The sequence below is a fragment of the Cebidichthys violaceus genome, unplaced genomic scaffold (genome assembly GCF_023349555.1).
Source record: "Cebidichthys violaceus isolate CVI_PGR_0920_01 unplaced genomic scaffold, fCebVio1.0.p SCAF_12, whole genome shotgun sequence".
NCBI classification, from domain to species: Eukaryota; Metazoa; Chordata; class Actinopteri; order Perciformes; family Stichaeidae; genus Cebidichthys; species Cebidichthys violaceus.
Window position 1 is genome coordinate 5,948,906 of NW_027176285.1, and position 26,415 is coordinate 5,975,320.

The window sequence follows — 26,415 nt, forward strand, 5'->3', positions numbered from 1 at the left end:
AGCAACTTTTATAGGAATGAACGGGGCACCGAGAGCTGTATCCAGTTCTCTTTATACGTCCACAGTGTGAGCAGCCAGGCTACTGCTCATGTGATAACTGGCATAGTGTCCAGAGTGAACCCAGCGTTACAGTAACAGTGAATCGTTTGTGTTTTTGTGCGAGTAATTGTGCCCCCTAACCCACCCACCCCTCTTCTTTTATTTCCTCTTTGTCTCCAGGTCCAAGGTGCCAGAGTTCATCAAGATGATGAGTGACCACTTCCTCTGACAGCGTTTCCATAACAACCCGGCAATCGATCGAACCCCCCCCCTCCCCCCGATCTCTGGATCTCCGGCCTGACCACTCAGATCAGCCTCTCTCTCTCTCTCTCTCTCTCTCTCTCTCTCTCTCTCTCTCTCTCTCTCTCTCTCTCCTCTCTTCTGTCTCTTATCCTCCTCCTCACCTTCGTCTCCTTCTTCTGTCGAGAACACGAACTGCAGAGTCACAGTCGATGCTTTGGTCATCTCGCATCTCTCCGGCCGAAGTGAACTGGATGCTGCTTTGTGGAGACGTTGAGCCGTAACACCCGGCTGCTACGAAGTGGTGGTTTGTGGGAGCTTTTGACACAAAGTGACAGCAACGGACAAGTCTTTGCGATCACATCATCCAAGAAATTCTTCTTCTTGTTCTACTTGTTTTATCAGCATTCCCAGTTTTAAAGAACACAATGGTTCTATATATAGTATATATGAGAAAAGGAAAACATGACAGAAAACTTGTTAAAAAAGTGCAACAGGACGCGGGCGGTGAGGAGGGTACGGGTTGTGGAGGGTTGTTCAGAACGGAGCGAAACATATCACAAAGTGTTTTAAAGAGTTTTCTTTTCTTTTTTTAAAGCAACACTGCGCAGCTGTCGTTGAATGCAGCTCTGGCGCGTCTCTGACTGAATGGCAATCTATAACGCCACACTGTGGATGAAGCTGTGCCTGATCTCCTCGTGGATGCAAACCAGTCAGACAGATACACACGGAGAAGCGAAGCGAACGAAACAAACAAACAAACAAAAAAAAAAATGGTACGGGAAAATTCCAAGAAGTATCACAGAAGCAAGCTGCCCGCTCACACGTCCCCTTATGAGCCACACCTTTCCACAGATCAAAGGATAAATTTAAAAGAAAGAAGGTATTAGGTGCCGAGTCATTCGAACAAACCAATTAAGTTTGCAAGCGCTTTTTGACTATCATAGATGCCTAGAGAAAAAACGGGGCTAAACAGGAAAAACGGGGGCAACTCGTTCTTCCCCTTCTAATGCATTCCCTCTCAACCTGCAAACATTTACAGTAGATAGTCAGTGTGAAAAAAATCTCAACCTCTTTGTGTACTTTTATTAGTGTTTTATGCTAATGGCTTGACTTTGTTAGCAAGTGGCCAAATTGTACGAACTGCTAACTTTTTAGTGTGATCACATACAGAAGCCTGGACAGTTGTACTTAAATGGCCCGTGTGTATCTACTGGGAGGAAGAGAACACTTAAAGAATCAATCAATGAATCAGTTAATCAATCAATCAGTGAGGGACTGAGCTGTTTAAATTATTGAAGCTAGAAATACAGAAGAAAAACATGAAGGAAGAATCATGCAGTAATGAAAAAGTGTACTTCTAAATGCGGCAGGAAGGACAGATTTTTCTCGACACCTTCATTTGAGATTGTTACTGCGGGTTTGTAGTGCGAATGCAAAAATGACGACAGAAAGATCCCGAACCGGAGTCCTTTGTCAGATATTCATCAGCGTGCCCACAGGTCAGAGCACGCAGGAGTTCTAGTCGGCGTCCAGGCCTTGGCTGAAATCTGAGAATTGCTGGACAGATGGTCGGGAGGACGGACAGATGACACACACACATGAGAGGGAAGAGGGCCGCACTGAAGTGAATTCTATTCCAAGTTTCAGCACATTCCCCCAAATTACGACCACTTGAATCGAGTGGACCGGATGTCCCCCGAAGGCCTGAGCTATGAGAGTTTTGGGAGTCATTGAAGGGTAAGGGGAAAGGATTCAAGTGGGCCAACATCCTTAGGAGCTAGAGATAGAGGAAGGGCCTGCGTGATGGCACCGCTGCAGGGGAAGCAAGGGAGCAATCATCACAGTGAGGGGTGTGTGCTTTTCTTCTGGGGGCCAAGCAGCAGTAGTCAAAGCATTCGTGTGTTGGATTCATTTCCTGGTTTAGTATCTGAATCCCTAACCTCAACTCCGGACTACCCTGCCCTGAGTAACTACCTTGGGGGACTTTCTGATTGACGACTTGATGCTAGCTGAGGGGTCTGTCGCTGGGACCATTAGCCACTGCACATTTCATTGGCCTTGCGCTTCCTGTAGGGATGTTGATGTCTCTCTTCTGCATTGCATTGTAGAGACTAAAGCCTCACATCTAGTCATGAACCTGGGGTTCAGACATTCTGATTACCTTGGTATGCTCAGTATACATGGCAATTAAAAACATATTTGGATCAAATGAGACCAGATCAGTACTTACCCAGGTTTCTTGTGTAGAAGTTTGGAAGAACTTGGGAGTGATTGGGGTAGGGAAAGAAATCGGATCAGGACAAAACGGGATGTGGCAGTGACAAAAGTCATGACAGGGACCTTTGAGATCTGGAATAAATACATCCAGACCAGATTGATCAGGAAGGAAACTGTAGTGTTTATTGCGTTGCTATGCATCAAGGTCTACTCTTCAACAACAGGGGGAGGTAATTGGAATATCTGGTGTCAATCTGAAAGTCCCCTTCCACCATCGCCCCAGTTTGAACCTTCCTCAGTCCAGGCCTTTGTTTAGTACCCGGTCCCAGTTCTGTCTTCTCTGCTGACCCTAGCCTTATGAGCCCTAAACCAGAGCCCCACCTAAGTGGTCCCACAGATGCAATTTGAAAATTCACATTTCTACCAATGTGCCTTTTTAGAGTTCATATCATTCGCGTTGCCAGAGGAGGACATGTACCTGGTCTTTTAATAGGATGCAAGCTTAGGGAAACCTGTTCTTAGTCGTTAGGTTCTATGCAGTCAGGTTTTTTACCAGACCTGGGAATTTAAAAAAAGCTAAAAAGGAAAAAAAAGTATTTTTTGGATAAAAAAAACAAACTAAACTGTATGTAATGTACTGTACGCTTATATGTAAGTAGACAGCGTGCTCTGGCTTCGAGCCGATGAGACAGATGCTCAATTTAGCAAGATGAGCCCCCGCCCCCTCCTAACCCTCAAGTTCTCCAGAACCCCAAAACCCTTCCTGGTCCAAGCCCCAGCCCTGTTTCCATGGTGAACAACGCGTCTCTTCTTGTATTATAGCTTATCAGCTTTTTATCAATATTTGATCGGCTTGTCCGTAAGCCAATGTAGTCTTCAGTACAAAGTGTGTGGTCGTATGTTGTAAAACAGATTTTCTTTTCTCTCTCTCTCTCTCTCTCTCTCGCTCTCTCTCTCTCTCTCTCTCGCTTTTTTAAGAAGACTCTTTTCTCTTATTACTTTTTCTTTGTCTGTTCTGGTTTACATGTATATTATAGAAAATGTAAAAAAAGAAAACAAAAACAAAAAAAAACACATGTCTGACAGCATTGTTCTCTGTCGACGGTCATTTTGACACGGTTACAATCCTACCCAATCAACAGGAAGGCACGGAAACTGGAAAAGAATCTATTTGAGTAAATCAATCTATATATAAATGTACAAAAAAGTATATACATATATAAGGAGGGTGCCCTTTTCTGTTATTTTTTTATTTTCTGTTTGCAAGGGGAGTGTTTGCTCGGGGAGGAATATTATTTTCTCAAAGACTGAACAGGCAGAAGTTGGCGAGGCCCCTCAGTGGCCCCTCAGTGTCATCAACTGACTCTGTTGTGTTCTCTGACAACACACTCTGACTAGTACGGCACCCTGCGCAGGACAAAAAACGGGACCGGAGTTCCATCAGCTCCACTCACTGCTATCTATCCAAGGCAACAACACACAGACATTTGTAAATTGTATGCAACAAAATGGCAAACTTTACCATTATTTTGAAATTGTGTATGTAAAAGTTATATTTTTACATGTAGACTGTTGTTACTTTGTGTTTTAGAAATATGTTGTATCGGTTTTTTTGTTAAAATATGAAAACGTAAAAATTCAGTGTGTGTTGAAAAAATGTGTCACATTGCAAATGTAGTGAGGTCAAAGGTTCAGAATTTGTTTTTAATTTTTCAACATTATGTTTATATCTGTGGGGAACATTTTGAGGGTTCGAGGAATCAGAAATCATAAAAGATATATGATATTGGTTTAATTCTCCACGCCTCATGACATTACCATTTTTAAATGTATTTTTTGCAGAGAAAAGTGTAAATAGTCATAAAACATTTTCTGTGGGGTGAGATGGGCGATGGTGATGATGAACTTGTTTTGGTTTGTAGTGAAGTTGTATTCGTCCGGTTACAGTAGCCAGGTGCCAACTCTTAGTTTCAGTCCTGTTTGTGGTCGACCATCTGAAGTCTAATGAACCTCTGAGCGTCAGAGCCGGAGAGCAGCGAGGAACAAAAGAGCCAAAACAAAAACCTGTTCCATGCTGATTCATAAAAACTCAAAGGTATACTACTTTGTTTTGCTACATTTATTTTGATTATCAAAAATTTTGAACAAATAAAAATTGATTATAGAATAATACAATTTTTTTGTCGGAAACTGTTTTAGTGTAATCTTAACAAAATCTATGATTTTATGTTTAGTTACATAAATTATGACAGAAACGTAACTGAGGAACCCAAAGAGTTAACAAGCCCACTCACCTGGTGGCTTTGAGCGGACTCTTTGTTCTCTTCAGGACGGGTTGTAAATGTTGATTAAAACGCCCTCAATTCAAGATTAATATATGAACATTTTGTAAAAGATTGGAATGTCTCTAATATAAAGAAGCAGGTCGTCAGCAAACAATCTTATCAGCTATTTTCCCAAAAAGAGATCAGATCATGTGCAGGGCAGGTTCAGTCATTTGTTTGTAGTGTTTGCCATTAAAATTGAGCTTTTTGTCAAAAAGAAGAGCTGCTTTGAATTGGACCTATAAGTTAAACTCTAGGATTGAATCTGTCAGTGTAAGTGCTAAATGTATTCTTTGCGTGACGTTATTTTTGCGATGCTTCATTTTGTATTTTCTCTTTGTTATATAATCAAGTCATCTCCTGAATTACAGTATCTTCATTTTTATGTTACCCCTGATGTTTCTATTAGCCAAAACATTTATTTTTATTTTTCCTCCTTGTTGTACATACACACCTCATTTCTCTTTTTCAGTGACTGTGCCATGAGCTTTGTAAGCTGTTACTCTGTACCAGTTTTACTACAATAATGAGTTGAATTCAAAATGGCCGCTCCTGTCCTTTGTTTTTCGCTGCAATGTCAGAAGCAGGAAGCATTTCTCTCTTTTCTCATCATAGCTCACCCAGTTAAATGAAGAAATACACTCGGGTATAATTCAGGCACGAACACCAATCGACATCAGCAGCACAACAAATCTGGTACATTTGTATGATTCCATATTCGACTTGTAGTTTTAGACAGAAAATAATCACTTTAAACATGTTATACAAATGAGCAGTCTGGATGGTTAACGTGGCATTTCTTTTGCAGAAAAGTATTATCATTCCTTTGAAAGAAAGAAAATGATAAAATGAACAATCAAGGAAGGTGTTGAACCTCTACATAACGGACAGTTGTCCACTGCCAAAAGAAAAACAATATTTAAAACTCCAGTTTCATATGCATGAATAAGTAAAAAAAAAAAATCTGAACCATCTTAAACTCAGATTGAATTCATTTATTCTTAGGACCTAAGCTTGTTAAACCTCACCAGTATTTTACTTTCATTAAATAAGTTGGTTGAAGGAACTGAAGTCCACAGGAGCCTCTTAATGGATGACCATGAAAATAAATCAAACTAGAAGGGCACTCAGAACCCCCTTCAAGACCAAATGCTCTATCTTGCAATGTTAATGAAAATTAAAAAATAATAAGTCTCCGCCCCATGATTCTGATCCGCTCCAAAATTGATTATGTTCTTTCTTGTCCCATGCTGCACCCTTCCACCAAGTGTGAAAATCCAGCCACAAGGTTTCCCAGAATCCTCATGACAAACAAACTGAAAACATAACCTTACAGAGGAAATAATTCCTACCACCAAACTAGTTGATACATTTTGAGATTATATTTCTTTTAGGGTCCTAACGAGCTCTGTTTTATGAAGTTATATTTCAAATGTATTAAATCATATGCTATTAGTGCTCAGTGAGCCACAGCCAATGCTAGCAGTTTCAAATCAATACATTTTTGACATTTAACGTTTCAGTAAATTCTGGATTTTGCTTATCGTTGACGGTTTTTGACGGTGAGCGGCATGTTTTTCTTTCAGTAGTTTTTCCCTAGCGTACATTCTCTCTCATCGGATCAGTTTCATTTCTGTGCGTCCGTTATAGAGGTAGGTTCAGGATGTGCTAGCTAAGCTTAGCACAAAGACTGCAAGGAGGGAAAACTGTTTGCCTAACTCAGAGATAAAAATATATAAATTCCATGCCCTCTGTTTGTATATTTTAGCTGACAAGCTAGTCAACAGTCCATCCGAGAGTACACTGGGTTTTGTGGTCAGTAGAGTGCCGGTAGAGCTTAAACCTGGCAACTCAACAAAGAGCTTCAATGCTAACCGCTGCTAAAACCACAGTGTCTCATTTGAACATTTTTATTTCTACAGCTATCCAATAAACACGTGAAGAAGACAGACGCGCAGATTTTCCGGAACACAACTCAGAAATGTGTAGGATTGTTGTGAATGTATTTGAGATGATGGGTGGCTAACGTACTGTTTCTTGGAAAAGTTCAGAATTGTATCGCAGCAAATCTGGTGAACAAGTTCAGCTGTATGTATCTTATCCAAGCTTGGTACAATTTAAATACAATTTAGCAATGCCAGGGAACAATTTATTGAGACATTAAAAAAATATAATTTAAAATATCCGCATGGAATACAGGACACTGGACTTTCCAACAACCCAATGAACAACAAGCACAGATACACAAATGGACATGATGATGTGGACCCATCCTCTTACTCAGATCATCATGTTCTCTCTTTGTCATTTTCAAAGACATGCTTCATTTTCAGTATTAACATCATTCGGTGAAGGTGAAAATATATGAACTGTGGCCTGTTTTCTTTCTTCTTGTTCCTTGCGATGCAATTCAGTGAAGAGATGGAAAAGACACAACTACACAGAATCACCCTGTAACCAGTGCCTGGGCTTTTTGTTAAAGCTTCCTTTGCTTGTGCTCTTTTGCTCTGGATTAGATTTAGTGCACCCTATTATATGAGCAAATTTAAAGTTAATCAGTCTTAAATTAAAATATATTTGGCTTATTTTTTTGCAGGGGCAATCCTTTTATACCGTGAATACTGAAAAGAATAAGTAAAGAAAAAAAACAAAAATGTCAGATTACTGAATGAGAACAGAATAACTACAATAAAATATTCCACTTTTTGGGGGAAATGTTGTAAAAATGAATGATGAATTTGTTACTTTATTGTATTATATTTAAAGGTGTTTTATTTTAACCATGTGTTCAAATAAAACACCTGTGAGGTTTCGTGTGTGACGGGTCACGATAAGAGGCCACAATCGGGGACGTCCCATCCCGATGACAATACAAAATATCAGAAAAAATAGAAATAAATCCAAAAAAGTCATTTTTTCCCCCAGTGTTTGGCTGAGTGCATCAAATCTGTATTCTATTGTTTTTCTACACTTCCATTCTCTTAATTATTTCTGGTTACTGTTGTATTCTTTTACTTTTTACTTTTAATTATGATTGTCCTTATGGTTGCTGTTATTGTTGTTGTTGTTGTTATTATTATTATTGCAGATCAGTGGAGGTGTTGGGGGAACAGGTTCTCTGGTTTCTGTGCTGAGGGTTTCATTCTTTCTCGTACCAGCCCAACAGTCGGCTGTTTGTTGCCTGTTGGTTCTCATCTTGTCGTGATTCAATGAGGTTCATGTTCATGACCGTTCTGTAGCAATAAATGTGCCATTTTTATAATGCAGCGCTTTGAGCGCCTCTTTCTGTTCATTCCGTACAGCGTGGGGAAAAGGAAGGTATAGAGTAGGAAGATATCATTAGAAGTTTAATTAATTTTGTGGACAAAACAATAACATACATATAAAAATATACCGAGCAGCAAGAGATTGGACAACGAGGCACTGCTGGATGTGTGCTGATCCCTGTTCGGCTGCAACTGTGGACTTCCTTGCCTTTGTTGGGCAATTAAGATTAGCCTCCTTTACTGCAGCTGTAAAAGCTTGCGTCACCTCTGACCACTAAAATCTGATCACACTTGAGTCCAAGTGGACGTTTGTGCCAAATTTGAAGAAAGTCCCTCCAGGCGTTGTCTTGAGATATTACGTTAAAAATTGATGCTTTGTACTTCGTTGTGGGCCAAAACTGTAAAATTTTTAAAGTGACAGAATAGAACTGTGATTATTTTTCTAGCCCCAGCTCTTATTAAACCAACTCTAAAACATGACCATATGTTTTGAATATACAGTAACACATCTATTGTCAAAGTAAGTAAGACTATAACTAAAGCTGGTCAAATAAATGTAAAAAGTACAACAAGTTCCTCTCAATTGTACTGCAGAAAAAGGATAAAAGGGCAGAAAATGGACACAGTCAAGTTAAGAGTCCTCAGTTGATGTAGCATTGTCCTCCTGTGACATCGTTCGACCCACAATGGACAAATATCAAAATCGAGTGATATCACTTGAAGAAATGTATCAGACTCCACACAGCTCCCTCTGGAGCCACAAAGGTATTCATACATCTTTTTTTTCACATAATGCTGTAGTACTCTCCTAACCTTTCCGCAAAAGTACCTCAAAATAGTACTGAAGTACAGCAGCTGGGTGAATATTCTTAGTACTTTTCCATGACTGGCGTTTTCACAGACACAAACACAGAGACCCTTTTGGTTGTTAAAGGAGAACTATGTTGAAAGCTGGAAAGTCTCTTGATACATTTTAAACTGATGACATTCTTTATTTGGTTTGGTGCGTTCACCCTTCATAAAGCACACAGGGAGCGACAGCCTGATTTATGCGTGACTCGTCTGCGAGGGTCGTGAGAATTTCCACGCAGCCAAAGTGACGTCACACCTCAGGCACGACCCTTCACCGAGGTTTTCACCTGGATTGTTACATGATTTGCTGCAGGAATACGTTTCTGGGCTGTTTTTAGCTGGTTATACAGTGTCTTCCTTTGCCCAGCTGTGGGTATATGTCATGCACCTTCCCTAAAACAACTAAGTGTATAATTAGTGAGCTTTAGAGGTGCTGGGAGGTCATTTCTTATGTCTTAATGCTAAGCTATGCTATATGCTATGTGACTTTTGCAATGGCTGCAGCATGTTCATGCTGCAGCCGGAAACTCCCATGAAGATCCATTTTTTCATGTTTATCACTAAAATGACAGAATACGTTCATCAACATCTGAAAAGGAAGCGTGGGGATTAAGTGCAGCGGACTTTGAGTCGATCACCACCCACGGTCGACAAAACCAGCCTGACCTGCCGGACCAAACGCCTCCAAACTGCCCCGGGGAGGAGAGCCGAGATGGAGGCTAAGCTAACCCAGCTTATAGGAGCTGAGGCTACTCCACTACCCAGCATGCTGCTGGCTGTCTGAAGCCCGCTAGCTGAAAAATAAGATGGATGAAAACAGCGGGAGCTCGGAGACTGTTGAGCCCATATCTTCACAGAGACCTGGATCCATCGTGGTCCAGGATCAAGCTGCAGTTGACTGGCGGGCAGCAGGCCAAAACGCAGGACTCTGGTGGGACCAGAGGAGGAGGACTCTGTGTTTACATCATGATGCTTGGTGCTCAAACGCAGTCAGAGTTGACTCACTGGTTTCCTGATGTTGAAGTTTTCATGTTAACATGTCACATTATCTGCCCAGAGTCTCCCCTGTTTGTGTTTGGTTTTGGTTGTCATGTGTTTTTGGTGTTAATGAGCTACAATTGAATTCCATTGTGCATCCCTGTGTTGCATAATGAGAATAAATGATCCTTGAATCCTTAATCCCTATATTGTGTGCATTGAACATAATTTGTGAAAAAATAACTTCTGGACTACGTGATGTACGTTCCCGTGTCTGTGTTTGCTTTGGCTGCTCAGTTTCCTCCCACAGTCCAAAGACCCGACGGTGAATCAAAGTGTCCCGTTGAAGTGAATGTGTCAGCCTTGTGATGACACTTGACCCTAATATAAATAATGATATGTGTTTATAGGCCTTTTGCTGGCACAAGCAGGGACAGGTTACACGTCGCGTCATGATGAAAGCGACGGGTTCTTCAGGTGAAGTCAGGCTGACTCGTCACTTTGACTCATCGAGGTGGTTTCATCGGTCTCTGCCTGGAGGCTGCAGTGAGTGACGTCACTTTACCAATATTTCTATGATAGGTTTTTTTTAGCTGATTGTGTCACTACCACAAACCACATGTTCATCTTGAAGTCGTCTGCTCCTCCAGCTTAATCCGCTGACGATCCAATGAAGATTTAAAACTTCTAAAGCTTTTTTTTTTTTTACTGCTTTAAGACCTTAATGCGTCTTTTGATGTATTTCGACTCCCAGATGTATTTCTTATTTCATTCCAACAACAATGCAACTGAGCAAACTGCACTCTTGCCTTACATATATTAAAAAGTAGTTTTTCTTTCTTCAGTTAATCTGAAGATAGTGTCATAGGTTCAGATTGATCACATTTCATCAACATCGCCTGTTTGGGCTAAATTCTCTAAAGCCTGAAAACAGAGCCCAGAGGAGGTGCAGAAGTCTAGTTTTCCCTCAGACCAGTCCATTATGGAATTATGAAATTTATGGAATCTTTGCCCAATGACAACAGAACTAAACTGCAAGCTCCAGCTTCATATCCCATTGTAGAAATCTAGATGTCATCTTTGACCACAAGCTTAATTTGACCATCATGTGAAGTCTGTTTACCTGAATGCAACCAAACAGGTTTAAGGTTATGTTCAGTGGTGGACAAAAATAGTTTTTCTCCTGCACCTTTGCAACAGTTAAAAAAACTAAAAAAACAATATTGTTATTATCTACATCCAAGACTTTTAGTTTCAGAACCAGGGACGCCTGAAATAAAGAGTTCCACTTCGCAACTAAGTTCGTCTAAGAACCAAAAACTGAGTGATTTGGTTTTAGTGCAGATAGTGCCCCATCGTGGTCTTTCATAAAGCACTTTTCACTTTCACATTTCAAGTTATTTTTGGGCTTGCATTAAGGCCTTGCCCTTTTCTGTGCAAAGAAAAGAGCAAATCTCAATATGAATGCAGATATACGATCCTGCTGTGCAAGTTGTCTCAACATGCGACTACGTTCTCACGTCTCAAGTTGCTCAATCGACTGTAGACGGCCGACTGAAGAGGAAGTCTTGTCCTGGATATTCGTTATCCGAATGTATCTCGCTACACAGGAACCCCACAAACATTGTCCGTTACCCTCAGAGGCTAAATGGTCATCACACGGATAGTTCATGGGTTCCAAGATTGCATTTCCTAACACATTGGTGTGGCTGTGGCCTATTTAACTTGAACTGCCTAACGCAATGCTAGAATGTATCACTGTACAGATTTAAGATATTCAAAACTGCTTTCTTAATCTGAGAAGGACAAATCTACCTATAATTAAACACTTGCTATACTTCCACTTGGTTTTTAGAGATTTCAAGTCAAGTATTAGTTCAGAGATACACGTGTATATTTTTTACTAAGGCATGACACACTTCTTCTGTTTTTAAAGAGGAAAAAAGATCCCAATAAATCAGTGAAGGCCTGACCTCGACCTCCCTCGTAAACGCAGATCAGCGCTCTACTGCTTTTCATCTGACCGGTTGTTTTTTTCCAGCGCTGTTGGAACATTTTTCAAATCCGTTCGGTAATATTAGATCTTTTTTTCCACTCTGTTCGTCCACATGGTTTTCCACCACAAATCATCAGGTGGTTGTTGTCCAGCTGTGGTGAGATCATCTTTGAGCAGGTCTCTCTGGTGACTTGATATTGTTTGGGCGCAACGGATGTTATCAACCATCTAAAATATCAACTCTCAGGAATTACAGTTTGGACAATAACACAAGTGTGCTCTTTTGGATAATTCATCATTTCTTTTTTTAAGAATTTTTTTCCACAATATTTCCCATATTGTGGAACAAAATGTTCATATTGGGCAATTCAGAAATATCCCAAACTATGTTCAGTGGCAATGTGTATTGATACAGCTAATTTTCTCCAAATCCCAACCAACAATATTTCAACTTACTTCCAAACTTTCGGCACTTCCACTTTTTTGTGGGCAAATTGTTAACGTGCAGAAAAACAAGTGGATAGAAGCATGCTCATGTGACTTCCTGCTTTGATACTGATGAGGCTGTTTTAAGCCATTTGAACACTGTTTTTACTCTACATAACGTAAGCACACTGAAAAAAAAATGTGTTGGATTCACTTAATTTTTTTTAGGCAAGTGGTTGCACGAAATAAATGTATCTAAATCCAGATATATATTTTAAGTTGACTTTACTTAATTTCTGTTCATAATTTTACCTCAACTATTTTGAGTAAAGTTTACTCTCTATGTTCATGTTTAGTATACTAAAATGTATTATGTAACCTCAATTACTATTTACCTATTTTGTAGATTCAGATCAATTTAATGGTTTAATTTCTACAAACTAAAATTAAGTTTGATCTAATTAAACATTTTTAGCTATTACTAGTATCTTAACTTTCAATAAATGCCATGTTTACACAAACGAAGCAAACAAAATACTCACTTTTTACAACGTTATCTTCATTACCAGCAATGTAAATCAGTACATTTACTCAAGTATTGTACTTGTGTAAAAATACAAGGTACTTGAACTTTGCATGAGTATTTCTATGTTTTGCTACTTTCCACTTCTCCTCCCCCATCTCAGAGGTAAATATTGTATTTTTGTCTGAAAGCTTTAGTTTCTTTTCAGATGAAAAGAAACTAAAGCTCTATTGTGCATTTACTGCACAATACTTTTGATTGTGCAGTAAATGTAAAAGTAAATTTTGATGAGAATACTTGCTGACAACATTTTTACTTACAGTAAGTAAGACTTTGAATGCAGGACATTTACTTATCAGTGCCATTGCTAACAAAATAAAACAATGCACCAGTACCATAGCTGCAAGACAGCAAACACATACATCAAAAGGATGCATTGAGTGAATATCATACCCAATGTCTCACAAAAACAAGCCCCTATGTCCAGGGTTCACACTAGTGTTAATAAAAACAGTCCAACACACGTTTTTCAGCTTGCAACATCTTCTTAAGCTGCATATCACATTATAGAAAATGTTCTCCTTCACCTCCAAACCAGAAATAATGCAAACAGGGTTCACATGAATGGCTGAAGAAATCCACCAGTCCAGCACTGATTTTGGTCTTTGGTCAAAGTACTTTGAGGGAAAGCAAGAGCACTTTCTGAATGACTTCATGTGTTCAGTGTGTAGGTGGCTCCTGGCCTCATTGTAAGGAGCTCGGGCTACAGATCCAATGTTGTCCAGAATGATTACTCCTCCAGCATTAATGTCAATGTCATAACGTCCAGCTTCTCCACCCTCGTTGTTGATGACATGTATGCACATGGTGGATATCTTCAGGTCTCTCAGGATGTCATTTCCTTGATGTCCTGTACACTGAAAGAAAATATGAGAAAAAAGAAAAATGTGTTTATGTTATATATTTAATTACATACAGACACAGCGGAGTATGAGGTCAAATCAGCATTGTTTTCGTTACTCAAAATCAGACATTTTCTATACCTATTCAACAGATGTGAACTGCGTTCTTTGTGCTGTCGCAATGACTTGTAACTATTAGTGATATTAGGATCTTAAAACATTTTCTGTAATACAAAACAGTACATGTGGCTGGCATATGCAGTTACATTGACTTACCATATACTTCCAAATGAAATGCCCATCATCTTCCTCAAGTGGGATGCCTAGAGGATGGCAGCCCTTTAAGGGTTGAAAGCACTTGTCACCTGTATAAAAAAAAAAAAAAATTACAGTTGTTGAAATATCCCTCAAAACATCAATAAAAACAAAAAATGTCTAGAATATATATCGGACCTTAAAAAATACACTGACTTCATTATACATTCACTTAATGGACTGCTCTCTTTAACTAAAGAATGTTACTAAATGTGTGACTATTTTCATGAAATGTCAGAGGTCTGAATGTGTAGAGAGATAGCACTATTTTAAATTCTTCTCTAAATCTAAATAGTCCAGGCTGTTCTTGAGGTCTTCAAACTGAGACTCTATTCTACTATGTACATTTCATAAAGTTGCTCCAGAGAATATGAATATTTGTATACAACATTGTGTACACATATTTACCTCTTGCAAGATTGCCAGATGTTTGGCTAGTTTCTGGACAGAAACACCCCCTTCTTCTGGAAAACGGATGTCCGATGGGGTAAATGGCTGCCCAACTGCACCATGAAGGTGGTTTCAAGTAGGATTGTGATGTGCTGGAATTCAGCATTTATCTGTTTTACACAAAAAAAAACGGAAGACAAAGAGCACATAGTAAAGATACATTCACAAATTGACCTCCTGATTAACAAAGACAGTCTTTGATAGCAGGGATATTGGTGTACCGTGTGTTCAAGTCAAACATATTCCTATTAATCTAAGATAAATGGGCAAAATCAGAACTAGATCTGGAGGCTGTGTGGTTATTTAAACATGGTTAGTGACCGTTTGGCCTCAGGAACATGCTGATCTCTGATTACATAAAGCCACAGTAAAGCTAACAAAATCGTTTATTTTAATGTAACTTATAATGTAGGGCAGTGCATCTCATATTAAGCAGAGTAACTAATTAGCTGCTACCATAAATTGAAAAGATACTAACAAAAATAGTAAATGGTTCAGCCTTAACTTTAACTATAGACACCCACAATTTGAACAGGTCATTGTGTTGACTGAATGACAGCTTGCTGCTGCAATATAACGTTACCGTGTCAGGGCTGCCATTCAGATTACATTATGAGCGACAATAACATTAACCCCTTGCTGTCTGACTGAGAGCATCTTCAACACCATTTACCAACTTGATTTCACATTTAGCTTTGTCTAATTCTGCCATACTGAGAAGATTTGAAAACATACTTGCAACCAGTCAGGAATATACAGTTGGCAATCAGCATGGCCAGTCTACAACCCATTACATTTACATGTTAGTGAAGTCCACAAGCTACTAAAACAGCCTAAAAGCTACTAAAATTTAACTCACCTAGCATCCCACTTGAGAGCAATATCATGTTAGCGTAATGTTAACATATTTATCACCTTCACATTATGTTACTACACAACTAAGCTAGCTGTTGTAACGTTAGCTAAAGTAGTAACTAAGCTAACGTAGCAAAACACAGTTGATAGTGTTAGCTAAATGATTTTTTTCTATCAAACACTGTTTTAAAGTGTAAATAAAACTCTGTTTTAGAACAAATATAACACACATATGGTTATAAATTGCTTACTTACCGAAAACGTAGACCTGTGGACAGTGCAGGAGCTTCTAACAGAAATCCCCTAGAGTGAAACAAATCCCCGCCTTCAGAATTTAATTTCTAGCACGTCTGCCCATGCAGACAGGAATGCGTGTGGAAATTAAATCGTACATATTTTTTTCTCATTGCTTTTAACTGAATGGAATTAACTCATTTTAAACGAGCGCAGTACATGTTGAGATTAATTAAAAAAAGATACGTAGGATTCAATTACACATTAAAATCGATGAAATAAACTAGATTAAGACTTGTAACATTTACAGGGGGGCCGAATAATTTTTTTCAGTGCAATAACAGCAAATGTACAGTAGAGCCATGAGCAGAATGAGGAAGAATTCCGTCGCAGTACTGGTACCTGTAGCAGTACACTAGAAGCATTAGTAGCATTGGTTATATCAGTAAAAGAAACTGGAACACAATGTTCCCCTCTGTCTAATAATGTAACAAAGCTACTGTATCTGCTGAATCTCTGTGACCTGTACAAGCACAACATAAGTGCTGTGAGACAGAGTCAACTCACCTGCAGATGAGAATAACAGAACAAATCATCTCGCTGGCCCTGCTGGGTCAGTCACACTGCACTCTTATTTGTTCATGATAGCGGTTTTTTTTTTGCTGAGTGGGGTAGTTTTTGCAATTTTGCTCTTTAAGTTAGTTTTAGGGTTATGCTTTTTTTTTGTCTTTCATCATTCCTGAAAAATGTGTTTTCATCCGAGCCACCTGGTTAAATACGGCTGAAGGCAGTAATTCCCACCCCAGAGGGGTCAGTTTTAGTTGGAATGACTCAAAGGATGGCAGTGTCCTCCACTTTAGTCCAAATATCTCAACAACTTTATTTTAATTGATTTAATAGATCGCTATTTAACTTTGTATTGCATTCATGGTCCACTGAGGATGAATCATGATTACGTGGAGAATATACAAAATAATTTTGTGGGATATCTATGAATTTACTGCGCATTATTTTTCGTTGGTATAGCTCGAATGTTGGATGAGATCAGCCTGCATGTTCATTAGCACCGGGGGATGAATTGCAATAATCTCTTGACTTTTCATCTAGCACCATAATCTGGTTAAAATTAAATTTTGTCCAACACTTTGATTTAAGGGCATTCCGTGTGACGCAGTCAAAAGAGGAAACCCAAATTGTCTGAGTGTGTAAGGTGTGGCAATGTGTGAGAACATTTAGTCAGAATTGTAATTCTTCTCTGACTCATAACTCAGTCACATCTTATGAATGAGCTCGAACAATAACTCAGAGATCCACTTTAGAATACAAGGATGTCAGTCTGGATGGGATTTAAATCACAGCAGGACCAGCGAGTTCAATAGAAAACAGTTCACTGTAGTTATCATCAGTGATCAGGGCAGGTAATGCAAAACCCCCACCACCCCTCCCCCCTGGACAAGTAAGTCCAGTCTGAATGGGGCTTCAGTTTTGTTTTCCCACCTGTTGGCAGGGGTGGAATGTAAATAAGTAGAGAGGAGGCGCCACAATTGTAAAGTATTTCACTCTTTTACTCCGAGGTTCTTCTGCCCACATAATATTTTCAGTCAAGCAACCTACACTTCTGCTGTCATGAACCATTTCAGGTTTTTCAAAGAGAGAAAACAAGTTGCGAAAGCGAAAGCCGTCCGATGTTTCATTCGAAGCGCACGCAACTAAAAACAACATTACATGCGTTTCATATTTCAGTCAAGAAACAGTTTTTCCATTGATTTCATACCACAGATGTGATCGGATAATGTATTGAACATGATGACAAGTACTTTGCTTACGCCTTCAGAGTTACCTCCGCCACAGAGGCCGTGTTTTTCGGTTTGGTTTGTTCGGCCACATGTTGATGCGATGAAGTACTGTACTTGAGTCTTTTCATGCCCCATTCTACTTCTATTCCATTACATTTTAGAAGAAGATATTGTAGTATTTACTTCACTCCAATTAAAAACTTTCACGGTTTCAGCTTTGAAGAAATGTGAAGATTTGCTGCGTCTCCTTTTGATAACTGTAATCATTTCCTTTGCTCCTGCTCCTTTAGGTCATGTCTTTGTCCGTCATTCCTGTTTCCTGTTTGGCTTCATCACTCACCTCACCTCTCCTCTCGTTTCAGATCACTTCACTTTCTGATTCCATGCTTTTTCCCACCAGTTTTGATCGTCTGCCTGATTAGCTTCACCTGTCCCTCGTTAGCCCTGCAGTCACCTGACCTCCTGCTCACCTGTTTTCACTCCCCTCATTACTCTATTGTTTTTTACAAATACTAGCCCAGTTCCTTAGTTTTTAGGCGGTTTGTTCTCAGTTATGTTACCTGGTTGACTGTGACCCTGTTCGTGTCCTCCTCTAGCTTTGAGGACTTTTACTTTTAATCCTATACTAATAATAATAATAATAATAATAATAATTTAATAAGTACATTTTCTTTTTTTTCCTATTTTTAGTTAAGTGACATTTTAAATAAAGGGCTTTTACTTAAAATAAGTATTTTTAAACTGTGTATTAGTACTTTTACTTATTAACTAAAGGTAATGAATACTTCCTCCACCAGTGCCTGTTAGCATCCAGTACATTCTGCAGAAACTCAACATCTTCAGGCACCATCTTCTATGTGAAGAAAATAAAGATACCTGGATGAAAAGTCCCACTGTCAGGTCCATTTCTGTGGCTAGTTCAGATGAGTTTTATTCACTGCGCAGTGGAGACAAGGGTTCACAACAGAGCTGTAGAACTCTCTCTGGTCAGGATTATATACAGGGTTACAGGAAATGACAGTTAAACAAAAGGTGTGGGTTGGGCTAAGCTTCTCAGGTCTGAGCTCTCTTCACACTACACCTAAAGGTTTCACTCACAGAGCTTTGTTACTGAATGTAAAATAGTTGGCATGAATACATAGACAATATAAACTATAACAGTTATACAGTAATACAATTTAAAGATATAAAATTGTCTTCTACAAAACTGATCATCACTTGTAAACAAAAACACAGACATGAGAAAATGCAAACAAGAGGTTTTTACACAGAGAAAAGAAACTGAGCTTCACTAAATGAGAAAAATACAAATTGTACAAAAGCAAGTCTAATAAATCTATGAAATCAAGAAATATTTGTGAGAATAATGCTGACGTAGAAACGTCCCCGGAGACGTCTTGTTGCGTAAGTTGTTGCAGCACCGTGAGTTATCAATGTGTGAGTAAAGGTTGTGTCGGCGGGACGCTCCCATGCTGCAGCATGTTCCCTTTGAGCTGCAGTCACACCCTGAACCACCGGGGTGACACAACACATGTCCATCTCCCCGCCGGGTGACTCGCCTTCACATGAGGATGAAAAGAACTCTCCAACATGCAGTTTTCCCTTTTTGACAACACAGTGAAGTATTTATACCTCCGTTTGACTCTCATGTTTGTTTGTTTTTTTATGGCCATTTTAAAGACAATTACCAAAATTCAGCCTGACGTGTTTCAATCTCAATTCTCAATCTACAATTTAAAATGCAGTGCAGTGGATTCAAACGTGACCTACACGTGGGCAGGTCAGACTACAAGGCCCAGTGATTCCAACGACAGTTTATTTTGTAATGCGGAACAGATAGAGAGCATTATGAACACGAATCTGAAAAATATGGCTTAAAAAAAGAATTCCCTCATGAACTTTGTATCGTAATCATCTGTGGTGAGGAATAGACCGAGAATGCTGACAGTAGCAGAGGGAATGCTTTGCTCCACTTTGTCACACAAACTGTTTTGCTCCAGGACATTCTGCAGGACATCATATTCCTGGGCGAGGACGTGTTAAAATATACAGCATCACATTTTTATTGCCTTATGGTGGTGTAGATGAACTTTGAGGTAATTTTTTTTGCTACTTCCTACTTCTACTCCACTATTACGTGAGAGGGAGAAATACTCTTTACTCCGCTACATTAAACTCAGATAATTAATACAAACTATAATCAACACATAAATGAGGATTTATTTTAGATCAAGCCAACCAGCTACAGTATATTGATTTAGCCCTATTGATGAAGTTTGATTTAAAATATATATATTATAATATATCTGTATATTACAATGTCCGTAGAACCTTTTGAACACTGACATTTTGTTTCACTCCTTCTGTCTCAATCCACAGCAATCCAGCTCTCAAGCAGGCGTGTGCGTTGCTTTGTACACGATAAAGTGCCACGTGCTGTACCTTTATCAGCTCAGATTAAGACAATTACCTGAAGTCTGATCTTCTTGCAACCTGATGCAGAGACTCTCTGACAGACAAAAGAACTTATTCACACATATTCAATAGTCTTTTCACAAACAGGCTTGTCCTCAACAAAAGATTTGAATGAGATATTAGTGCCATTTAATTGCAAGTGTACATATTTCCGTGTGTGTGTGTGTGTTTGTCCTCAGTGTAACCAGCTGAATGGGTGTGTTCTCAGCTCCAGCAGAGAGGAATGTCAGGCGTGGTTGTCAGTGTTGCCCAACACAAAGCAGCTCTACGTTCAGTCTGACACCTATGGCAACCAGCGGCTGTTTTTACCAACAGCCAGTCCTCTAAACGGGAGACTCCAAACCTCCACTGTTAGCTGTCAGGTCTGTCTGTCTGCGGGGGGGGGGGGGGGGGGGGGCACGCATGGTCTGGTCTCTGGGACAGACTTCCCCCACTGTGATTAAGGTTGTGATCAAAGTTTAGGTTATTATGTTTTCAGGTATCACACCTAGCCTGTCTGTTAGATGACTCAACAATGCTCAACAATGTGTTTGTACTGTGTTTTCATCTTCAAGGGATAGTTTGGATGTTTTGAAGTGGGGCTGTATGAGGTACTTATACATAGTCAGTGTATTACCTATAGATGGAGGTCAGCATGCCTCCAGTTTGGAGAAACAGACACCTAGAGATAAAACTAAAGCTTAGCGATAGAGGCAGCGGTAGAACAGCAACTTCTGTGTCCTGAGAGGTAGTATTACTGCTTTTGTCAATGGAGCCTGTGGCTTTGAAGAGAGCATGGATAACGACTTCAGTTCCCCCGTCAAAAAGGTCTGTGTGGCGGCAAGGAAGAGTGGTAATAATATTCTAAACATAGCGTAAATTTAAACTGTTACAGATTATTGTGAAGGGTTCTGCTACTGCCTCAGTCCACAGCAGTGTATTGCTTTGCTCCCGCTCCGGTACTCCTGTCTGGTTTCTCTAAACTGGGCTTCACATTCTCACACCAATGCATCACATACATCAATACAGCCTACAAGAAAAAGAAACAAGAATAAATAATTTGCCAACTTGCAAATAAATATGAACTACATTCTGCAAACGGACGGACGGACAGACGGATAGATACATATGTGGATAGATGGATAAATAGATACATATATGGATAGATGGAAAAATAGATAGATACATATATGGATAGATGGATAAATAGATAGATAGATATGTGGATAGATGGATAAATAGATAGATACATATGTGGATAGATGGATAAATAGATAGATACATATGTGGATAGATGGATAAATAGATAGATATATGGATATATGAATAAATAGATAGATATGTGGATAGATGGATAAATAGATAAATATGTAGATAGATGGATAAATAGATACATATGTGGATATATGGATAAATAGATAGATAGATAAGAAAAATAATGATTTTCAGTTCCAGTTCAAACCTTCAATAAAGAATCATCAGTGACGTCAGAGAGGAGAACCAGAAACCAAAACGCCTCAAGGGAGGAGGACATTCCTGAATGAGTTACAGTAGTTGCATTTTGGTGAGAGACTGGTGCACTGCATCTCCTAAGCATGTTGTGAGGGAGGGAGGTTCACACAACTCATAAGGTTTCTCCTCGGATCTCCGCCAGACATCCCGTTTCCCTTCACTCTTCCCTCGCCTGCTCATCCGCTCTGAACGTGCGGGCCAGGTAAATCGACAACTACTCTGCGTGCGTGTGCGTCAGCGGCGTCGCGCGCGCTCACTACACGCCCAGGTGTAGCCCCGGACCCACCCACAAGGCAAACTCCTGTCGGGGCAGTGAAGTGCAGGCTGTCAGTCGGCAGCGGAGAAGCGCGGAGGGATCACTGAACAAGGTAAGAGGCTGACAATTTAGACCTGGACGCTGCTCGTCCGAGTTCGAATCCGACTGCTGGTGCTTTCAGTCCAGAGCTGCCGTCATTGTTTACTTTTTTACTGTGAGTTCACGGCACGGTTCCTTCCTGGTGCTGGAGTTAAACTGGCTGTGGTGGAACTTTAGAAGTTCTGAGCGGAGCATAGAGACAGTTCAATCACAGAAAAGTACTTTACTGTCTAACTTTGATCACTGTAAATCCATTAGGTAACAGAGGCATACGTGTTATACCTAAATACTGTACAATGCAGTGTTGAATAATATCCTAAAAGTTTGTTCTGACCACAGTAACAAACATGTCATGTCATGTCACTAGAGGGGCACAATTGTGTATGAAAGAGGATTAGGGCCACATGTGAACATTTTTTTTCACATGTGGCCCTGAGATTAAAGTCACAATTTTTTTTAATATATTTAAAAAAAAAATGTAACTGAGTTTTGAGTTTAAAATGAGAATGCTAAGACAAAAGTCAGAATGTTGTCCTAAATGTCAATTATCTGCTGCACAACTGGACTCCACCATAGATCCTGCATAGGACATAACAGAGTCAGTGTGAACACACTATATGGCCAAAAGTGTGGATACATTGGTGTACCACATGCTTTGGGCACTTTAGTTCCAGTGATTGAAAATCTTAATGCTACGGCAAACAATGTTATTTAAGACAATGGCGTGTTCCAACTTTTCAACCTGACAGTGTCCCTGTGCTCAAAGGACAGCAGGCTCTACAGCGGGCGATTCAAACCGCTCACAGCACCTTTTGGTACCCATCTACTGAGGATCTGTGATATTGGTGACAAGAGGTGCCTGCGAAGAGCCCAAAGGATATTAAAAGACAATATACAGCCACAGCCACAGCCTATTCACTTGAGTCCATATACTTTTTGTTCCAAAAATGTGCTTTATTAAGTCACTTTAGGAATGTTATGATCATCTATAAGAGCGAGAAATATCCCAAGAAACACTTGTTACCTAGTTGTTTCAGGTGATGTAGCGGTTTCCACACTTTGTTAAACTCCATCTGACTGTAACAGATGGCGCCAAACGTGACAAATGAAATTTCCATTTTTCACAATGATGAAATATATTGAGTGCCACTCTCAGTCAAAGGGCGAGTCTCTCTGTACTCTGCACTGTGCTCCGATAAGAGGGCTGCAGAAAGGAGACTTTATCTTTATTTCAGCTGGGCGTGTGGCGGTAATGTCACTTATATCAGCACCACATGGAGCCACGGCATCAGGTCTTCGTTAATTAATGACAATAATAACAATAACACAGGACCTTTAACCACGCCAGGGTACAGCTGTAATGTGTTTGGACGAAACAGCAAGTCGGGTGATTGTTAATTGTTTGTTAGCGTTCTGGCGCACTGTTTGATACAGAAAAAAACAAAAAAACAGTCCAGTTATTGCTCCATTAATCATTTTTTTCATGAGGAAGTGGTCACTCCACCAACTCTCTAGAAAGCCTTTTGCCTCATTTAGCTTATAGTTTTAGTTGCACAGTGCTACTAAAGGACTCAATATTCTTACCAGGAGTTGCTGGAGAACCAACGTCGAAACCCGTCGACTATCGGTCTGATGGCGTTTTAGCCTGTGGGGGCAACAGGGTTGTACTTCTGGGGTTCTGGTGTAGCCAATGTCCCCTTCATTGTTTACAGTCCATTTAGCAACTTCAGACCTGAGAATGGAGTCGGAGTTGAGAGACGACGTCCACAACCGTATTGTTTAGAGATGAATAAAACGCTAAACCATTGTCAGACGATAGCCGTTTGGTTCTGAGGTAACGTTTCAGCCAACGAGTTCCGTCCTCTTTTGCTCTCCCCACGGACTTTTTACAACCGAAGCCCGATCGAATGCGATTGGTCAATACCACTCGGACAGCCAATGGAAACCAGAACGCTTCCGATACCAAAATCTTGATCCCATTGTCTACAGATTCTGATTCATAGAATCTGTAAATGGAGATTAGTGAAGGCCCAAACCAGAGCTAAAGGGAGCGAGTACATCAGACTGTCGAATGAAAGCAGCTGAGTCGACTTTGTGGATATGTGTGATATTAACAGACTGTCCCGGTGCTGTCGTCCTGCATTCTTCTGCATGTAAAACATTGTTGTGATGCTAATGTCTCACCGGCTTCTGCAGGCAAACAGGGGAGTCAGCCATGCATGTTTAAGTGTTTTCTAAGGCTGAGGAATGCTGAAAACCCCGACTTCATATCAGCTGCTAGCATCTCTCACTTTCTCCTTTTGGCGTCTTCCTCTTTATCTCCATGTCCATCTTTTTATGCTCTGATTGTCTTTATCTCCCTCCTCCTTTCTCACTTTTTCCCTTGTGTTGTAGCATGTCTCGATTCACTTGTCAGTTTTGAATTGTGACTCTTTTCCCCTTATTTCCTTCCTCTTTTTCACTTTTTAATTTCCTATTCTTTAATTGTTGGTATTTGCTAATTGTCTTTTTGACATGTGGTGATGATTGAAGTCTATGTACTGCCACACCTCTCTTGACATCTGCTCTTTGAACTTGATAGTGAGTGATTGATTAGTTCTAACTCTGTGCACTAGTTATGTACCTGTTTCAAATAGATTGGAATGTGACATGTGTCATTGAGCTTGCACACTGTGGGAAAATCATTATTTCATTATAAATGGGAAGTTCAGAAGACCATAGTCACTTTCTCTCGCCTCTTATGTTTTTATTTTGTATTTCCTCATTCCACTCTTTTACTTTTTACATTACGGTCATTTTTAGCAGACACTTTTATCCAAAGCGACTTACAATTCAGTATCTATCTACACACCGTAGACGCAGCTACGGGAGCAATTTTGGGGTTAAGTGTCTTGCTCAAGGACACATTGACATGAGACTAGTAGAGCAGGAACCGGGGATCGAACCGCCAACCCTCTGATTGAAAGGCGGCCCTGCTCTCCACTTATTCACAGTCACCCCATTACTTTACTTTCCCCCTGATTGCACCACTTCAATTCCTCTGGCTATTAAAATCTTCTGTCACTCTTTCAAATTAAAAAAATCTTTATCTGCAGGAGGAGACTTTCTCAAAAGAATTAGAATATTATGACAGTAGACTATATATATATATATATATATATATAACAGTATGTATCCGTTTAACCTCATCCAGCTCTCTCACACTGATACACACCCTCTCTTTTCTCTCTCTCTCTCTCTCTCTCTCTTTAATGTTTATTAATGGGACTACATTCTTTCCCTTGACTCTGATCCAGACAGTTAACCAACCAGACCAACGAGAAAACCCAACTGTGCTCTCTGAGTTTTGCCCAGCACACACCTACCTCTTTCTTTCTTACTCAATTCTAATTCAATTCAGTTCAATTTAAATGGACTTTAAATATACTGCAAATGTACGTACAAAAAGGAAAGATGTACTAGAATACAGAAATGTGTGAACAGAGCTGTGTAACATTACAATTTTGTAATAAAATATAAAAAATACAAATTGTATTATAAATAATAAGTAAAGTTGGTATAACAAACGTATAATAACAAAATGTTACTAAGATATGTTTAGTAGTCTATGTACACATAAGTAAACATAACTTGAGGTAAAAATATATAACGACAAATAAGTGAGCACAGTAGAACTTGTCAGTCTTCATGGTGGTTGTGTTCCTTTGGATGTCCTTTTTAAAATGTTTTTGTGTATTCATAATATGTTCCCGATGTCTTTGCGTCTCTCGATGGCAAGGCAGAGTCTGATCACAGTCAGACTAGTGTTGGGTCAGTAACAGTGGGAAGCTGTTCTGCCACTGTGTATTCTCTGTTGAAGGCCAAATAGCGTTCCAATTTTCTCTCGTTTTTTGGTCGATTGTTTCCAATGTGTCAAGTAGTTTTCTTGTTGTTTCCTTATAATTTGGTTTTGTCTAACGGGTTCTGATTGTGAACAGAGTCCTAGAACCAGAGGGCTGACGGGGAATCTCTCTGGAGTTTCCCTGTAGGCGAGGGATTTGTTGTGGAGTGTGTTTTTAAGTGGTCGTAAAATTCCAATGCTCTCTTTTGAATTGTCATAGTGTGTATCGTCCTAATTCTGCTCTGCATGCATTATTTGGTGTTTTCCTATCGATGCAGAGAATGGATTTGTAAAAATTGCATTTTTGCAAGCAAGCTCTGCAAACAGTAGGCATTATATTTCAGTGTCTGCTCGGATGATGCCAGAAACTGCAGACGGTTTTAATGCACTTACCAACTCATTTGAATTTACCACCTTTAATAAGCAATAGTGGTGTAACGGGCCGCTGTTGATCCGTACTGATCCCCCATTGCGGTTCTGCAACAATGTGAACCGTGGATTAATTACACAGTTTAACCATTATAGTGTGAAATAAGTTTTACTGACCAACGTTAGCTAGTGCAATGGCAGCACTGCTAATGGCTAACTTAAGGAGGTTCCATTCAGTTACTTTATGATGTGTTCAGGTTCTGTTTAGTGAAAATGAGTAATGTGTGTGGTACATTTTAGCCTTATCATCACGTTCTATAACCTTTTTGTCTTCTGTACTGATCCAATCCGAGATCCGTGACTCCACTCCGTGATACAATCCAAAATCGTGAGTTTTATGATCCGTTGCCCCTGTAATAAGCAATGAGA

At 39.7% G+C, this 26,415-nt stretch overlaps 2 protein-coding genes and 1 long non-coding RNA gene across 10 annotated transcripts in view; 2 read left to right on the forward strand and 1 right to left on the reverse strand.

Annotated features, from left to right (window-relative positions):
• Positions 1 to 8,089, forward strand: part of tcf4 (transcription factor 4) — a 223,871-nt gene extending 215,782 nt beyond the window's left edge. For all 8 annotated transcript variants that reach the window (XM_068705999.1, XM_068705996.1, XM_068706000.1 and 5 more), the window contains one exon: positions 220 to 8,089. Coding sequence is in view for 5 of the 8 variants with exons in the window: in XM_068705996.1 (XP_068562097.1) it covers positions 220 to 268 (49 nt within the window). In the remaining 3 variants the exon portion in view is untranslated. The remainder of the gene's footprint in view (positions 1 to 219) is intronic.
• Positions 8,090 to 12,953: 4,864 nt separating this feature from the next.
• LOC137868632 (uncharacterized) lies at positions 12,954 to 15,701 on the reverse strand. The gene is made up of 4 exons (XR_011102232.1): positions 15,642 to 15,701; positions 14,490 to 14,641; positions 14,043 to 14,131; positions 12,954 to 13,781 (listed from the first exon to the last, which is right to left on the reverse strand). It is a non-coding gene; the product is annotated as an uncharacterized lncRNA (long non-coding RNA).
• A 5,902-nt stretch (positions 15,702 to 21,603) lies between these two features.
• Positions 21,604 to 26,415, forward strand: part of LOC137868948 (cingulin-like protein 1) — a 57,394-nt gene continuing 52,582 nt past the window's right edge. The window contains exon 1 of the mRNA XM_068706005.1: positions 21,604 to 21,750. The gene's annotated coding sequence lies outside the window, so the exon portion shown is untranslated. The remainder of the gene's footprint in view (positions 21,751 to 26,415) is intronic.